At 35.3% G+C, this 18,190-nt stretch overlaps 3 protein-coding genes across 3 annotated transcripts in view; 2 read left to right on the top strand and 1 right to left on the bottom strand.

Moving 5' to 3' along the window:
- The window catches only part of LOC112518088 (putative ER lumen protein-retaining receptor C28H8.4), a 3,960-nt gene extending 1,610 nt beyond the window's left edge, over nucleotides 1–2,350 (top strand). The window contains exons 3-6 of the mRNA XM_025125654.1: nucleotides 628–768; nucleotides 862–942; nucleotides 1,769–1,896; nucleotides 1,999–2,350. Coding sequence (XP_024981422.1) covers nucleotides 628–768; nucleotides 862–942; nucleotides 1,769–1,896; nucleotides 1,999–2,041 — 393 coding nt within the window. The 3' untranslated portion in view covers nucleotides 2,042–2,350. The remainder of the gene's footprint in view (nucleotides 1–627; nucleotides 769–861; nucleotides 943–1,768; nucleotides 1,897–1,998) is intronic.
- A 3,763-nt stretch (nucleotides 2,351–6,113) lies between these two features.
- Nucleotides 6,114–8,666, top strand: LOC112518547 (ninja-family protein MODD). Its single transcript, XM_025126280.1, has 2 exons — nucleotides 6,114–6,883; nucleotides 7,987–8,666. The coding sequence occupies exons 1-2, from the start codon at nucleotides 6,199–6,201 to the stop codon at nucleotides 8,445–8,447; spliced, it is 1,146 nt and encodes a 381-aa protein (XP_024982048.1). The 5' UTR covers nucleotides 6,114–6,198; the 3' UTR covers nucleotides 8,448–8,666.
- A 3,947-nt stretch (nucleotides 8,667–12,613) lies between these two features.
- On the bottom strand, nucleotides 12,614–15,634 carry LOC112518685 (galacturonosyltransferase 8-like). Its single transcript, XM_025126464.1, has 3 exons — nucleotides 15,397–15,634; nucleotides 14,045–15,292; nucleotides 12,614–13,171 (listed from the first exon to the last, which is right to left on the bottom strand). Exons 1-3 carry the CDS (start codon nucleotides 15,607–15,609, stop codon nucleotides 12,896–12,898), a joined length of 1,737 nt encoding a protein of 578 aa, XP_024982232.1. The 5' UTR covers nucleotides 15,610–15,634; the 3' UTR covers nucleotides 12,614–12,895.
- Between the last annotated feature and the right edge of the window lie 2,556 nt (nucleotides 15,635–18,190).

Here is an 18,190-nt window from a genome sequence, read left to right as displayed (position 1 = left end):
TTTGGTTTATATTTGTTTTCTCTTTTCTTGCGTGATCACATCGCATGTTAGAGTTGATATGGGTTCCTTGTTTATTGTAATGCTTTTATACCTTATGGGTAGTTGATAATTGAAATTATTTTTAGCATGAAAACTAAGATTGTATCAATCTATTAGTCCTTCGTGCATCTAAGAGAACCTTCAATTACCTCTAGACAGTTGTTATATGCATATATGGTAGCTCATACCATTCATTATACTAATTTTAACATTTATAGACATAAGAATCCTGTTACAAGTTTGGATGGATGCCATCATATATGCATTAAGATGGATTCAGAAGGCCGAATTTAAGAACATAGTGACTAATTCATGTTGGCTTGAATATAAATTTAATAACTGGTCTACCAAGATTTTGCCAACTTAGCGTAATCCAACTAGTTTCACATGAAGATCGGGGTAGATTGAGTTATAACGTGGGCATAGGTGAACCAAACTATTTTCAATCGCTTCTAGCTTATCATCTGCTTGTTTGATTTATGTTTGCAGTCAAACTAACGATATAATACAGCTTATAGTGCCTAAGTTTAAATGCTTTTTTCTGCCCTAATGATTACTTTCCTTATTTCTTCTGGTCTTTCACTATAGGTGGTGCCCTGTGCTATTCTTGCTCTGTTTATTTACCCGCATACTTATCATTCTCACCTGAGCAAAGTTATGTGGGCATTCTGCGTGTACTTGGAAGCAATTGCAGTTCTTCCTCAGCTTCTTTTTATGCAGAAAACAAAGGTTTGCATTTTTATGAATAAACTGCATACCCTCTTAAATAACGTAAATCAGAAAAGGAAATGATTAATGAGTCGAGATTTATGCAAAATGTAGATGATTGAACCATCTACCGCCCATTACGTGTTTGCACTGGGAGTTGCAAGATTTTTGGGATGTGCTCACTGGATCATCCAGGTCAGTTTTTACTTTGTAACATATGGTTAAGTGCACATAAAGCCATTGCTAGTTGGAATATGCATACACAAATATATATATATATATATATATATATATATATACGTATGTATATGGTCAGGTTATGGGGGGATAAGAAACACTCTGGTAATTATTTATCTGGAGGGTATAGACATCTGCATACAAGTAATTTGAAGGAATTTGTCTGGTATGCACATGTGCATATCGTACATACAGATGAATAATTACCAGAGTGTTCCTCAGTTTTTCCTTTTTTGGGGGGTTTACCCCTGAAACTTCCTCTGTGTGTGTGTGTGTGTGTGACTTTAATAGATTTCCTCCACCATGGATATTGCAACATTTGTTCTAAATATCATGTGCCAGCAACAAATCCGTCCTCCAGAAGACATCTTTTTTTATGTATACAGTATTTAGATACGCAACAAATACCCACACACAAGTCTGACTTTTGGACTACGGTGAGGTTTGAACTCTTGACCTCCTGTCCCTGCCTCATGTCTTGAAAGACTGGACTCTACTCGTAATCGGGGTACCACTCTCATCATAATAAATTGTTGTGTTGGAATTGGGGGACAAGGATTCTTTTTTGTCTTCAAACCAAAGGTGGAGACTGTGAGTACTGGCCATAACCCCCCCCCTATGCGGGGTGTTTTTTTTTTTTTTTTTTTTTTTTGAGGGGGGAGGTAAGGATGCACACAGACATCGCCTCTACCCTTACAAATAGAGATGTTGTTTTCATGAAGACCTCCGGCTCGCAAAACAATAACTAAAAGAACAATAATTATATCGGTGTGTTAATGATCAGGTGTATGAATCGGCTGGAGCATATCTGTTCTTATTAGGAAGCGGCTACTTATGGCTGCCAATGGTGTTGCTAGCAGAGTCGGTTCAAACATTCATCTTGGCAGACTTCTGTTATTACTACGTTAAGAGGTAAAATCGTGTACCCAAATGCCGCCATATTTCAAGTTTTAACGGTTATTATTCTTCATCAAATCGTTAGATGTAACAGTAACTTTGTGTTTTATATTGCAGTGTTGTGAACGGTGAACTTCTAGTTAGTCTGCCACCGGTCTAGCAAAACTTTGGCATGGATGTCTGAGGTCTAAGTCCCGTGGATTAAAAATGTACATTTAGTTTACACGTTTTTGGTGGGTGGTGTTGTTGCTAAACCGAAGATTCTCGGCTTTTTATCATCTCATTCTGATGAGATGTGTCAATCAAGGCCAGGGAAAACTTAGCTTGTTTCTGATTTTTGAATGTTGTTTTTTATAATTTGTAGGGTGATCTTGTACAAATCAAAAGTTGTATTGCTGAATTTTTGAATTTGTTGTCACTTTCAACTTAGAAAATCTTTGTGTCATGTTGCAATAACTTGGTTTTTCCATTGAAGTCTGATGTTTTGGGGGGGTTTCTGTACTGAACGGTACTAAACAGTATAAAAACTTGGTGTTTTATCTGTTTGGTACGACATTAAACTGAGATAAGACAGAATTTGAGTATGAGTAGGACAAAAATGAATTTTTTCTGTTCCATGAGAATAGATGGAACAAAAATCAAGAAAATGAGACGAGATTTAAATTAGTAAACTACCATGTTAAATTAAAACCCTAAAACTTTCCATCCAAAGGAGGCGAACTACACTTGCTTGTTTGACTATATATATGATACTGGTTTGAGCTTGATGGTACTGTTTGCATAAACAAATCTCATAACCTCTTCAATTTTTCTAAAACCAAGCTAAGACTATTTCTGAAACTTAGTTAATGTAAGTATATATATATCCCGGTCAAAAAACTTGGGTCCATCGGTTTTCATGATAACCTACAGTACACAAACGATGGAATTTTTATTGAACCAAATCGGTGCTGGATTAATAGACGGGGGTTGTTTCTCTCAATGGTCTATCTGTTATAAATCGTTCAAAATTAAATCTGTATTTAAATAAATATCTAATAAGGTACGGGTATAAATTTTCTAATACCTGATGAACATCTAGAATAACCGGTACTATATACCCATAACAAACTTTTTCTAAGGACTAAGGTCATATATATATATATATATATATATATATATATATATATAGGGGAACGTTCAAATAAAAACCTCTTAATTTGTAAAAACCGTGAAAACCTCATTCAATCAATAATAATTTTTTATTTTGTTCATTTTTTTATAATTATGAGAGGTTGATTAACCATTTTTATTGTAGAGAGTGTTAATCATGGATATTATCATCATCATTATTTTAACTTTAGAGAAATACATGAAACAGTTTCATTAAAATTTCATTATATATCATATGAAACAATTTCATAACCATATATGAAACAAATTCATCAAAAAAAAATATTATATGAAACAATTTCATAACCATATATGAAACAAATTCATCAAAAAAAAGTATTATATGAAACAATTTCACAAGATTAAACAATTTCATGAAAAAATTTCATAAGATTAAACAATGAAATCGACGTATGAGAATGATTTGTACAGTTTTTACAAATGATGGTGGTTTTCATTTGATCGCTCCTCTCTATATATATATTGTTGGTGATTTGTATCACTAATATCATTTAAGTGTAATGGAATTCATTTATTGACCAATGTAATCATGATAAATATCGAACAAGTAAGAAAGGTGCGGAGTGCACACTTGTTTGAATTTATTCTGATTTAGGGGAGAAAGCCCCTAAACGATGGGGGTCCGGGGGCAGTTCCCCCATGGCCAAGGGGCAGAGTAAGGTACACATATTTCACACGGTTTTTTAAACCCGGTTTTGGGTGCAAAAAACTGCAGTTTTGACAGTTTTCGCATGTTTTTCCAATTCTAATTGGTCAATTTTCGTGGAGAGAGTAAGGTACACAGATTTCAAAACAATTTTGGATTCGAAGTTCTGTCAATCACTGAATTTCATCCGATTGAGATTTCGATTGTACCGTCGAAATACTTCAATCTGAAAGTGATAAACGACTTTCAGTGGATTCCAAGCAAAGATTTCTAACATATATATGTAAATGAGTTTCATCTGAAAACCAATAAAATTGTGATAACTTTGAAAACCAGTGCAACATGTTCTATTTCACATGATTTTTTCTGCCCACCGCTTAGATTTAATGTATTGAATAACATATATTTGTTTCACAATGTAAAACATTTTTATATGTTATGAAACAAAAACTACAACTAAAAAGTTCACATTGTCGATCGAATGCATATCAAACAAACACATTGCGAAACAAATATACGTTAACCAATATATTAAATTTTCGCCTTAGATGAAAAAGATCATGTGAAACAATACCTTAAGATAATAATTCTCACAGTTATCATAATATATGAGATTTTTAAATGATTAATTCATATATATATATATATATATATATAAGCATCAAATTTTATTTTACTTTTTGTGACTTTGAATTTTAATGGCATATCCACATCTCTTCATGTATTTTATTCGAATTACGATTTAATTTGATCAGAATAGGATGATAAAAGTCAGAATATTCTGATTTAACTACACCACCCATAAAAAACGTGTAAACTAAATGTACATTTTTAATCCACAGGACTTAGACCTTAGACATGCATGCCAAAGTTTTGCTAGACCGGTGGCAGATTAACTAGAAGTTGACCGTTCACAACAATGTCATATAAAACACAAAGTTACTATTACATCTACCAATTTGATGAAGAATAATAATCGTTAAAACCTGAAATACGATAGCATTTGGGTACATGAGTTTACCTCTTAACGTAGTAATAACAGAAGTCTGCCAAGATGAATGTTTGAACCGACTCTACTAGCAACACCGTTGGCAGCCATAAGTAGCTGCTTCCTAATAAGAACATATACGCTCCAGCCGATTCATACACCTGATCATTAACATATTGATATAATTTTTGTTCTTTTAGTTTTTATTTTGCGAGCCGGAGGTCTTACCAAAACATCGCTATTTGTGCGGATAGAGGTGATGTCTACGTGCATCCTTATCCCCCCTCCCAACATCCGACCGGGGAGGGGGGATATACACAGTACTCCAGCCTCTTTGGTTTGCCTTGGTTTGAAGACACCTTGTGTCCTAATTCTAACACTTCAGTTTATTATGATGACAGTGGTATCTGAATTACGAGTAGAAGCCAGCCATCCCGATTTGAGTCTATTGGAGATCTCCGGCCCTAGCCCCAAGACCCCCATCCCAGTTCGGGTTGGGTGATTCAGGTTCTCCATTGGATCGGGATAAATCATCATCCTTATCTGAAATGTGTAAACATTCTAATAGAATACTTTATAAAACAAAACTTTATTAGACCAAACTATAAATTGCTTATTTAAAATGTCGTATTAACGAATTTATAACACATTTTTGAGAAACGTCCTATAAAATCATCTTTTTGTAGGACACTTTTTCGAATCAAATAAAGTAGCTAATACGACATTTTATATTAAAAGTGTTTTAGAAAACTTGTTGAAACGCCAAAAAATGTCATATAAATCTACTGTAACACTTTTAGATATGATATTTTTTGGTTTTGTCTGATAAACATAAATCCTATAAAGTATTTTATTAATACGATCAGATATTTACAACAAAGTCTTTTTAAAACACTGATAATATCGAGTAATTTTGTCATATTAAAAATATTAAAAAGAAAAGGAAAATTGTAATATAAGTCTAACATTTAAATAACAAGCCGACCATGCATGCCATCCACGTGCATGGTTGCTTTACAAAAGAGCTACGTCGACACGTCTTATCACACACGCCTGTAAAGCACCTCGTATCCGTATGTTTTATCCTACCCCTACGCTTTCTCAGACTCTTTGCCACGTGTCACCTTCCCGATACAGACATGCTATCCTACACGTTACGTGTCATCATTACGCTGGCCCACCAAAAAACTAACGGCGAAGATTCCATCAACAACAAGAAATAGCACCACCATTCTAAACATAAAATCACCACGTGTCACTCATGCACTCATCCGCAGATCTCGATTTCCTCATTACTCGCCACGTGCCAACTTTTGCTATCATGGGACTCCATACCCCGCCATTATCGCGTTACAGAATATAACTAAAATCTTACGTGTCATTTTCCTTTCCCTCCATGGTTTTTCCCTCGCTTTAAAACATTCCCCCCCTTTTCAAATGCGAAAAAACCCTAGTTTCAATCGGATTTTCGAAACGGAATTGGAGAGCTTTTTTTATTTTGGTGATTTTAATGGCGAAGGACATGAGCATGTTGGAGACGAAAAGCGTTGGAATCGTTGACGAAAATGCGGAGGAAAATGAACTGGTTTTGGAGTTGTCGATTGGAGGAATTTTTGGGAAAACGAATGGTAATAATGGACGTGAATCGGTGGAAAAGGAGGTTCCGGCGGTGGCGGTGGAGGCTTTGAATGTTCAATCGAAGCGTGAGATTCAAGCTTTCCGGCGACGGGAATTGCGGAGGAAGAGGGAAGAGAAGTTGAAGAAATCGGTAGGTTTTGGTTCGTGTGGTTCAGTCAGTGGTCCATTTGTGGAGAGCAAAGAGTGGTTGGATGAGGTTTTGGAGATTGAACCTGCACGTAAAAAAGAGCGGATCGGAAACTTACCGGAAAATATCGGTTTGATTCCAGCGGCGGCGCCGTTGACGAATGGATTCGTAAATCATAACGTGATGCAGGTCACCAGCGGAGGTGAAGGTCAAGTTGTTCGACGGATTGACGAGAGTGTAAATACGAAGAGTTCTGTTTTCCGGCCGACAGTATGCCGGAGTTTTAGGCCGTATCAGGGGAGTAGGAATCTGAAAGCTATTGAAGATGAGATAGAAGGCAATGGACGACGGAATGGTAATGTAAATTCAAGCGGTTCCGGCGGATGTGGTTCCTCTGCGTTTTCCGATAGCCAATGCTCCTCTCGCCAAGGTAACAACCCCCCTTTTTCTACCTACACAGAAATTAATAGAAATCGCCATTTTTCTCCGAAATTTCAAAAATATCACCTCCGCGTGTATGAGCTAAAATACAAAAGAACACTCACTTTTCACCCATTTGCAGAATTTGTTCCCTGCAAATCGCTATTTTCTTCAATTTTCCCACAAATTAATACGGGATTACAACATGTTACTGAGATATTGTTGCTGATTAGGAAAAGGATCGAGTCGAGATGGAAATCCCCGAATTTATAATCTGCGACCCTATTAATAATGTATAATATATATATATATATATATATATATATATATATATATATATATATATATATATATATATATATANTATATATATATATATATATATATATATATAGGGTTGAGTTCATGTGGGACCAAAGGTTTTTCGTGAGATCCTAATTTATATTCATTTGATCAATTTTATAAGTTGATTTAATGGTCTAAAGCTGTACGGTGGTAATTTTGTGATTATTTAAAAGTCTTGTGACAATTTTGTGATTATGAATGTTCATAAATCTAATCCAAGAATTGAGAATTGGTCTTACGAAAAACCTTTGGCCTCACATGATCCCAAGTCTATATATATATATATATATATATATATATATATATATATATATATCGGGTTGGGTTTATGTGAGACCAATCTATTTTTGTAAGAACCGTGAGCTACATTTTTACACTTGAAACTTCACAGCAAAAACACGTTTTGTTGTGAAGGTTTAAAAAAGTCGAACCTTCACAGCAAAAACACCGTAAAAATTACCTTCACAGCATTTTGTTGTTCAAGTGTAAAAAAATGATAAAACGGGCCTCACGAAAACAGGCTGGTCTCACGTGATCCCAATTGTATATATATATACATATATATATATGTATGTATGTATTAAGAAACTTTAAGAATTTGTTGCAGATGTTCTCAGTAGTTGACTAATTTGTCTTTATCTCTACGTGTTTAATCTATTTTGGTGGGTTAGAAAAAGGACACTATTGTCCACTCAGGTCCGTTCAGGTTTTTGAACAGTTATGTCTCATCATGTCTACCATACCAACGGTGTTTTGTGGTGGTTGTAGGTGGTGCTACAGATGATAGCAGAAGCAACTCGAGCAACTCTCAGTTGGACCAACAACTGCCAAATACTTCAGTTGCAAGTGACCCATCTGATTCCTCCAAACCAACGGTCTCAACCAACAAGTTGACAGACTCGACCGTATGCGAGCCGGGTCCATTGAAACCAAATGACCAATCCAACCTACCCGGCTCAAATATCTCGAACCCACCTTCCAAGCTCGACTTTGCAACGCAACAGGCCTCGTTCCTATCCCGAATGCCATGTGTCTCAACCACCGGAAACGGACCAAACGGGAAAACGGTTAGCGGGTTCTTATACAGATACACAAAAAATGAAGTTAGTATTGTGTGCGTATGTCATGGACAGTCGTTCTCACCGGCTGGGTTCGTGGAGCATGCGGGTGGTGTCGATATCATTCATCCATTGAAGCACATCACCATATTTCCAACTGCTTTTGCTTGACTTCAAGATTTCGGATCTTTTTCAGCTGCTACCTTTTTACCGGTGGTTATTGCATCTAACAGAGATTTCGGGTTTTCTTTTTCACAAAATGTGTATTTTCTTTTACTCCATGATCACTGATATTGGGAGCATATGGCGTGTCGTAAATGTTCTTAGATACTTGATTGATCTCTTAAAGGTTATTTTACCCAATTGTAAGTATGGAATTTTGATGATGAGTTGGGAAGTTTTTTACTCGTAAGGAGTCAATAGCCGGGTAAAAATCTTGCGTCTTAAATTCTAATATTTCATTTTTGTTTACCAATTACGTATCCTCAGAGAGATTATAAACCAATTGAACAAACACGAATGATAAATAAACAAAATAAAACGAGTCAAATGATCTGTTCATTCGTGATCGTGTTTATGTTCATTTATTAAACATTTCTAGTCGGTTTTTTGACTTCCGTAATATTCTCAAAATTGTATTTGAAATTTTAATATTTGATTTTATGTTAAAATGTTTCACAATAATTCTCCTGATAGATATAAGATAAAGAGGTTACACAGCATCAGACAAAAATACATTGTAAAAACAATATTATATTAAAAAAATACATTGTAGAAATGAGATTAAATGTAAAAGCAAGATTATATTAAAATTAATATATTATCAAAATGAGATTATATAAAAAATCAAAGTATAAAAACAAGATTATATAAAAAATCAAAGTATAAAAACGAGATTATATTAAAACTAATACATTATAAAAATAAAATTATATAAAAATTCAAATTAAGTAAACTTACAATGATGTAAACAATTAAATGTTGTTAATGGAGATTAAAGTGTTAGTTTAGTTTTGGTAATATGAAATTTGAATTGTTTATATAGTAAGGTTGATAAGGAAAAAAACAAAATTGAATAACGTTTTATTGGATAGGAGGAAAATAAATAATATTGTACTAGGAATAAAATTGAATGGTATTTTATATTGAAAAGAGGGGGCAAAATTGATCGAGTGGTGGGCCCCTTACGCACCGGCCGGTGCGTAGGAAGGGGATCAGATTTTGTCGGCTAGGTAGTCTCCATTGGTCAATCACATTTTCTTTCTTGCAAATTGGTCTCTCTACACAGGGGCGGTGCTTAAAGGGTAACATATGATTATTTTTAGATAAATTTATAGTTTAAGGTAAAAGCATAAATTTCAAAATGTTTTATAGGTTATGTTTGTCAGTATCCCATATATAGGTATGTTCCATGCAAATTAGGAGTGATCATGGGTCAAAAAATTTATACAAATCGATAAAATTTAATATTTTATTTGATGTTTGATTTTGCTAATCAATTCAATTAATTTTGAATAGTTACTACTAGTAATTGAATGTATTCATCCAATTATTCCATCAATTAAGTATTTTAATCAATTAAGCAATTACTCCCATATTATGGTAATTTTCTTACAGAATGTCGTACACAGATACTAAATAAACACAAACAGATATTTATATTGGTATAATATTAACATATAATATGAAAATCATTAATGGAAAAATAGTAAATGGAGTCGAAAATTCTAGAATCGAATTAGGAAGTTTAAGGTTTTGTTATTTTCTACTTTAAAGTTTTTGCTTTTTAACCATATTGGATTTTATAATATTGAAAAAATGGATGACGAATTAAATACAAATCATGTAAAGGTTACAAATGCTACAAATAAATGTTACAAATTTTAGGGGCCGTTTACCTAAATGCTTATCCGGTAAGTGCTTAACATTATGAGTCAACACTATACTTTATTTTATCGCGTAAGATTATAGTATATCAAAACGTATCATATGCAACAATTTACCTGGTAAATGCTTACTGGGTAAGAATCGTCACCCTCACTTACCGGGTAAGACTCTCCATCCTTATCATCGTTCTTACCGGGTAAGATTCTTGGCTCTTGTCATGTTCATCCGGTGAGGAAAATTACCCAGTAAGTACTTACCGGGTAAGCGTTTAGTAAACGGCCCTTTGGTCTTTTTGATTTTGCGTATTTTGAAATATCTACAAATCAGTTACAAATGACCATTTTTTATCTTGTAACATTCTCGGCCATCAAAATGAATTGTTTGGTAAACGTCTTAAACCCAGTAAGCACTTACCGGGTAGATTCCTTTTTTTCTCGCTTACCGGGTAAACGTCTTTTTCCTTACTTACTGGGTAAGACTATCGGTCCTTGTTATGCCTCTTACCGGGTAAGAGTCTTGGTCCATCTCATGCTCAATCGGTAAAATAAGTTACATAGGTAAGCGCTTACTCAGAAGCATTTAGTAAACAACCCAAAGAACATATTTCCAGTCTAAGAAATATAGGCTTAATGCATTGAAAAAGGACCAGTTATACATGTTTTCAACTAAGAGTAGATGCCTTATATTATCAAATAATTTTCTTCAAGGGCCGTTTATCAAACATTTATCCAGGTAAGCACTTACCAAGTCACATTACTTTACCGAATAAATATGGTATATTCTTAACCGGTAAGAGCGAAAGGACCAAGAATCTTACCCGGTAAGTGAGAGCCACGACTCATACAACAGTTAGTGTTCACCGGTAAATTTGGTAGACTAAAATCCTACATAATAAATAAGTGACAGTGTTGAATTTTACCGGTCAGTACTTATAGGGTAAGTGTTCAAACTCATCAAATGTGAGGAGGCCAAGGGTTCAAACCACCAAATGTGAGGAGGGTGTGTGAGTTTATTTGTTCTATTTGCCGTATATAAATATTATATAGCAAAAAAAAAAAAAACTATCACCCTGTAAGAGCTTACAATTACCGGGTACAAGACGTTTACCCGACAAAGTAAGTGAGGACGATGACTTCTGCAGCAAGTGCCCTGGTAAGCGTTTAACAAAAGACCTGATGATCCTAACAGTTCGTGCAACACACCACCACTAAAGTGGGAAGGCCAGGATGTCTACAAGGTTAACACACAGGAAACTGTTTTTAACCTGTGAATTGTGCCTAGGTAGTAGGTGCTGTGGTCTAAAATGTGTAGGGCTATTTAGCTGAATGATCTTCTCAAAAAACTGGATTTAAGAATTATTACCTCTATTGTATTTCTACAGCTTTACGGGAGAAGACTGTTTTGAACCAAGGGGCAGATCTGATCAAGGTCATTGAGCTAGAAAAAATTTAGGTCTTGTTCGTAAGTAAAAACTCGTTTAAGGTCATTTATCCAAGGGACCCAAAGCACACATGGCCTTCTATTCAAAAGAAATAACAATGGGATTGTAGGCTGCTAATGCTAATAAAGAGTTTGCATACCTCGGTAAAAGTGGTTATCATATATCATATATGGCAAGGCTTTCAAGTCTTCAACTTGCAATATCAAGCTTTTTGATGGAACTCCAATGCTGTGCGTTCACGTTTGCACCCGAGATAAATCTACGCAAATGGTATGACCGAATCATGCATCTGCATTTTCTGTTCCATGAGAACTCTTATGATGGCATGTAGATCGGTTAGCAAGATTACTAACACAAAAGCTTGATGACAACATTTAGAAACTATATAAAACTCATAAGAGAGAAATTCATAATTAGAACTCATACCATATGCAGGATTGGGGATCATCGAGCCTAATTCACATAATGGTTCAAAGGCCCATAAAGAACCAAATCCTTTCTCATAATCATTGTGATCAAAATATCTCAACTATTATCAATTGCATAACCATGATGGAGAAATAGGATTGGGTTCCGGTGAGAAGGGAAGTTATGCTGAGAAGTATAAGAAGAGATCTCCACCCTTGGATTAATCCTAATTGAATGTCAACACTAATGAGGTGCAACGAGATGCACCGGATCAATTCCCTTCTAAAGCGCAATTCATGAGTGGGCATGAGATTAAAAGTGATAAAGGGTTCGGATCTCTTCTTACGCTTCTCACCATAACTTCCCTTCTCACACGATCCTTCGTCCCGAGAAATATGCCTTAGAATTTGTGTCATCCTTTCAGCAATGCCTATACGGAAAAAGGGTTATGGCAGTCCTATGAACATAAACAAATAAAGATGTTTTAGATGGCTTCAGAAACAAAGAGAAGAGAATGTGATGAAATCAAAATAAGAAAGGGTAAAACTAAGAATTATGCCAACTACGACGAGAGACAATAAAGTTAATACGGTTATAATAATGATAAAGCAGTAGTGCCATTTTTGATGAAACTGTTTTAATAACAAACTCTCTATTCCATAATTATTCTAAATAACAAGTAATCTAATAAACCAATATGATCCAACTATGAACACTATAAACACTTCAAAACTACATTCTACACTATAGAAGAAACAGATGATGCCATGCTTTGAATCATCAACTCTTTTAGTATCAGTTAACATGTCAAGTTTCATAAATGGACCCACTATGACTAGTATTGATTAACCCTAATAAAAGGGTTTCAATAATTGCCATTGGTTTAATGACCAAAATTGCAGGCCTGGACAAACTCCATATCATAGTCCACATATTTTGTCCAAAGTGGGCGAAACTGGTTCATAGCAATGTCAAGCCAAGGTTTCATATTTCCATTGAAATGCACAACTGCAGCATTACGGATCTCTTCCATGCTTATGCTTGGATTATAGCCAAGCCCCAGAACATGCCAGGATTTCTCTAATGGTTTAGTTGTGGAGTAAAATGTGATCAAACCTGGCGGCAGTGTTCCCAATTTCCACAAAGTCCGGTTCTCATTCTGCAAAACAAATCACCATACTTGGTTGAGGAACGCAAATCATTGCAAGAAAATGCTTATTAACATCATAAGACACAAAACATAGTACAAAATCCTTGCAAGTTGCAAGCATAGTTGTTAAAAGCATGCTTGAGGCTCATAAGGCTCACGGTCTTGGGCTTTTATGAAGTCGAGGCTCAGTGTATTCACTGGGCTCACTAAGGCGTTGGGCCTAGGCGCCCCTCATAGAGTTATTAGATACCTAGTCAAACCCTAATATTAAATATGCTTTCTCATCCTCTCATCTCCTGACTTCTTAGAAGAAGTTACTAAATAGATGACATAAGTAAAAGACCTAATACTAAATACCCATTCCTTGGAACTTCAAGCTTCCTTCTCTATGAATACCCAGACCTTACATCTTTCACAACTCACGCTTTAAACCCTTCTCCTCCCTTTTGCCTCTATCGAATTACTGTTGGTTGCGGCATTGGAGGCTTGTACTTGCTGCATATTTCAGTTGTGTGTAACTCTGTGTGTGCATGTATATATCTATATTGATAAGATGCGCCTCGCATTCCTGAGGCCTGCGCCTCATGCCTGCGCCCCAGAACCCCTTTGCGCTTAAGTGTGCCTTCAGCCTTTATCAACTTAATTTGGTGTCAATTCTTAATGATGAGTTTTGTGCAAAAAAATATGCCAAATTGCCGATATCTTAAGGTCCACATTGTAAAGTCCGCCTTCCACACAAGACATGGGTGGAACTAAGCAAACACTGTTAGAGTGTCTTTGAATACCACATACGCTGAAATATAAATCTAACATGTTCCAGTGGAGAATACATACATAGAAGTTAACAGTCCAGAATAGTTGCAAAAGGATGTAAAATCTTACCAGATTTTGCCAATAATGGTACTCCTCGGTGCACTTTTCTCTCCTCCAAGCATCCAAATCAAAGAAGTTCATCCCATAAGCCCAGGCACATGCCTTGGGATTGAACTTCTCCTTGATCAAAGGATGAGAGAAATTCATGTATTGTGAATACCGGTGAAACGACCCGAAACACGTCTCAACAGCTCCATTTACCTTCCCATCCATATCTATCTTCCAAAGCCCTGTCAAATCCTTCTGAACAATTATATCATCGTCCAAGAACAAAACCCTGTGCAACGTGGGGTACATCTCTGGTAGGTAGAACCTCAGATGATTCAATATTGACAGATACTTAGGGTTCCTGAACTTCATATTGGTTGTGTCCTTTGTGGCATTCTCAAGCTTATTCTCAAAGTAAAACCTCTGCAAATTTGCAGATTCGAGCTGCTTCAGCACCGGAACATATGAAGAGTTTAGAAACTTGTAATCCTCAACTGCTTTAATTTCAATATGAGCACCATTATATTCTTTCATCTTGAACATAACCTGCATTGCTCCAAGATTCATCTTATCAGTCACGACATGGAAAACATGCTTCCATGGCTCTTTTGTGTTCTTAACAGCTGAATTGACCACGACCGAAGCAGCAACAACATTATCAGAAAATATAGCATAGTGGTAAAGCTTAGGATCATCAAATTCTGCAGGACGTGGTTTGCCTTCATCGGAATACTTCTCCGGATGTGCAATTCTCTCTTCCATCAACCTCATTGCAACGCAATGCAAGCTCTTTGGTATTGATTTCGCCGCAATCAAGCTAGAAAACGCACCTTGCTTCTTCGCCTTGGTCAATTGCTCATTGACAGAAAAAATCGTATCTTTCAGCTTCTGAATCTTAAGCTGATTGTCGAACGACTCTTTGGCTTCAGCAATCACTTGTCTGGTCACCTTAATCCGCTCTTTCACCTCCTTCTCAAACTGCCGAAGCGTCACTTCGTCGATTGATTCCGCATTAGAGTCGAACAATGCCGCGTAAGCAGGTTTCGGTATGAGATCCGTATAGCTGCGTGAAAGGTCCGCAAAAACCCTAACGAGCTTAGAATTCTCGAGCTTGAGCTTACGAGCATAGGCAGCGTAAGCGAGAGCAAGCGACCTGTGATCATCTGCTTGCTTTCGGATTTGATCAAATCTAGGTTTTAATGGATCGGATTTTAATGCGAGCACAGACCTCCTAAATTTTCCAATTCCATTTGAATTAAAAGAAAAACCCTAGTTCACAATAAACACACAATTAACAAATTAAACTACTAAGAACATATCATAACGAAAACAAACAATCAGATGATTGCGCATAGAGAGGAAAAAAAGCCTACGATGTCGAGACCGGATGAACCGACGCCAGATGATGAGGTGAAAAGGAAGGAAACGGTTAACAAGAGTAAAACGGCAACGGAGAGAGCGGAGGCGAAAAGCTTGAATGTAAAACCTGTTGCAGCAACCGGCGGTCGTGTGGATGGAGGGGAAAAACCATTATTCCGGTCAGAAAGTGAAGTGCGAGAGCTCCGAAAGGTTCTGGATACGGCCATTGTTGAGTCTGTAGATCTGAATCACAGAAACAGTGTGTGTGGTTTTCACATAGCAGGAGAAGATGACGAGTGCGAGTAGGTAGAAAAGTACGTTAGTGGAGAATGGCTGGCGAATGTGTGTGATCGTGTGACGGTGGGATGGCGCAGGGTATTTTGGGTCCCACTCAGTTTCCCGGCACCCCCTGGACCGGTGAAAAACGTCGAAATGTTTTTTAAAAACGAAAATATATTTTTATCTGATCTCATCCGATCCGGTTAACTTTATAGACCGTTTACCAAACACTAATTTAGGTAAGCATTTATCAAGTCACATTATCTTACCGGATGAATATGATAAGAACCAATAATCTTATCCGGTAAGAGCGAGACAAAGACCAAAAATCTTACCCAGTAAGTGAGGGCGACGACTCTTATCACGGTAAGCACTTACCGAGTAAATTATTGCATACGATGTCGTTTTTGTAGACTAAAATCTTACTTCGATAAGTAAATGATAATATTAAATTTTACCAGTAAACGCTTACCGAGTAAGTGTTTGGTAAACGACCCCTTAGACAGCTTAGGGGTGACAAACATACTCTTATGCATTGGGTCAGCTTGATTCCGTGCATTGTGTATTACTATTTGTTATGTATCGGACTCTTATCAACCTCTTAATTTTAATTCGTTAAGAGGTAGGATCATTCAGTCCGTTTGTTCTTTCCAATTTTTTAGACTCACTTATGTTTTATTGTCCTCTTATTGGGTTAGAGATAAACCAACCTCTTATTTGACTCTTATTGTTCTCCAAAACCTCAGCAACGGCGTTTTTCAATCGATTAGCCTTAATCGATCATTTCTCTCAATCGATCCTTACCAAATCGATCCTCACGTCTCTCGGTTGATGTATTTTAATATGATTTAAATGTGTTAAATCTCGTCAATGACATACGATCATTTAAAAAAATGTTAATTATATAATTTAGATGTAAATTATATAATGATGATGAATAATATGTGAAATTGTATAATTAATCTATCAATTCAACACTATAATTTTTTAATAGGTAAAATAAACAATTTAAATAAATTCAGACATTTATCAGTTTACAAAAACAAACATAATTATTAACAAACCACATGGACGAAAATCATAATTTACTCATCTATTCAATATTTTCAACTAACTAATCTACCATTTTAATCCATTATTCACACAGACAAATTATCTGGACACCACTTATCCAAACCAAACCATAAAAAGAACTGGTAATCTATATAATACAAAGTTTTGCGAGATCTCAATGTGTTAAAATATTTCATAAATCATGGTCACAGTGAGTGAGTGTGTGTGTGTGTGTTTGTATGCATGAAATTCACCAAGTTATTTAGCTAACTGATCACTTTCATCTCAAGTTTCGTCAACGTTTAACCATAAGAAAAAAAGCAAAACATGGATTTATAGCCTTGATACTTTTTAAATCATCACCGGATAATGCGTAATGGACATTGTTTGATTTATGATACTAATTCAATACAAGATAAATTAAGAACAGTGGCAGATCCAGGAAATTAATAGGGTAGGGGCACGTTGGATGGAACTTGGAGGAGGAAAGCATATGATCATATGGAACTGGGGAAAACCACGTAAGACGAGGGTGAAAATAGAAAATTTAAACTAGTCAACAAAGGTTTTTAGTTTTTGACTGGACGAAAATGCTTAAAGGTTGGATCCACCCTTGATTAATAACGTTGTAATACTTTTAATTCGATATTTTATATCAAGAATTTAGACTCTTGGTGCAAGGTTATGTTTGATTGAAGTTTAAGGTTGATATTATGAAGTATATATCTATGAATATATGGTTTTATGAAGAGCGTGTTGTATGTATTCATTATGAATACAAGAGACAAACATGATTGCATAACACAAGGATTACTACTCCCGTTGGTTAAAAAAATATGCAAAACACAATCATAATAACTTCTTGCTAATGAATTGAAAATGGCCCAAAGTGACCGTTGCTTCCATCATTTCACATTTTCTATACGCTCTTTCATAAACGGAATTTTTGAAGTGGTTGTATTAAATTAATTACATTATACTAGAAGCGTACTCGCGCAATGCAGCGAGATACATCGTGTTTTTAATATTTCATTTTATTCTTTATCTCAGTCGATGTTATAATATGACTTTATATGATTTTGAGAAAGCGATAATGTTTTTATTTTTGAATAAAATATATGTTTGACGATATCATAAAAATTTGACAAAAAATATATCGATATTAATATTAAATTAACTATTTGAAATTCCTCATATTTTTGTGTAATTTTTTAATCCAATTTTTTTATAATTTAATTTATGTACAATAACGAAGTAATTTATATTTGGTTTAATAATATAATTTTTTATAAAGATAATAATTATTTATTTTGTTGGAATTCGATAATTATTCTAATTATATTTTAGATTTTTTATATTTTAAAATGATATGTTCATTCTCTATTTGATTATGTTTATCCGCAGTTATTTATACGAATTCAAACATCGAGCTTTAATAAGTTGTACTTATGCATAATTACTTGTAATCTTGAATTT

This window comes from Cynara cardunculus (genome assembly GCF_001531365.2).
Source record: "Cynara cardunculus var. scolymus isolate 2C chromosome LG 9, CcrdV1, whole genome shotgun sequence".
Classification (NCBI taxonomy): Eukaryota; Viridiplantae; Streptophyta; class Magnoliopsida; order Asterales; family Asteraceae; genus Cynara; species Cynara cardunculus.
This window is presented reverse-complemented; position numbering and strand designations above follow the sequence as displayed.

What these genes read in the sequence shown, in the direction of transcription:
- LOC112518547 (XM_025126280.1), top strand. Translation starts at nt 6,199, where the DNA reads ATGGCGAAGGACATGAGCATGTTGGAGACGAAAAGCGTTGGAATCGTT. An exon ending in CCAATGCTCCTCTCGCCAAG is followed by an intron (nt 6,884 to 7,986) that starts GTAACAACCCCC and finishes TGGTGGTTGTAG; the next exon opens with GTGGTGCTACAGATGATAGC.
- LOC112518685 (XM_025126464.1), bottom strand. Translation starts at nt 15,609, where the DNA reads ATGGCCGTATCCAGAACCTTTCGGAGCTCTCGCACTTCACTTTCTGAC. An exon ending in GTTCATCCGGTCTCGACATC is followed by an intron (nt 15,293 to 15,396) that starts GTAGGCTTTTTT and finishes ATTGTGAACTAG; the next exon opens with GGTTTTTCTTTTAATTCAAA. An exon ending in ACCATTATTGGCAAAATCTG is followed by an intron (nt 13,172 to 14,044) that starts GTAAGATTTTAC and finishes TTTGTTTTGCAG; the next exon opens with AATGAGAACCGGACTTTGTG.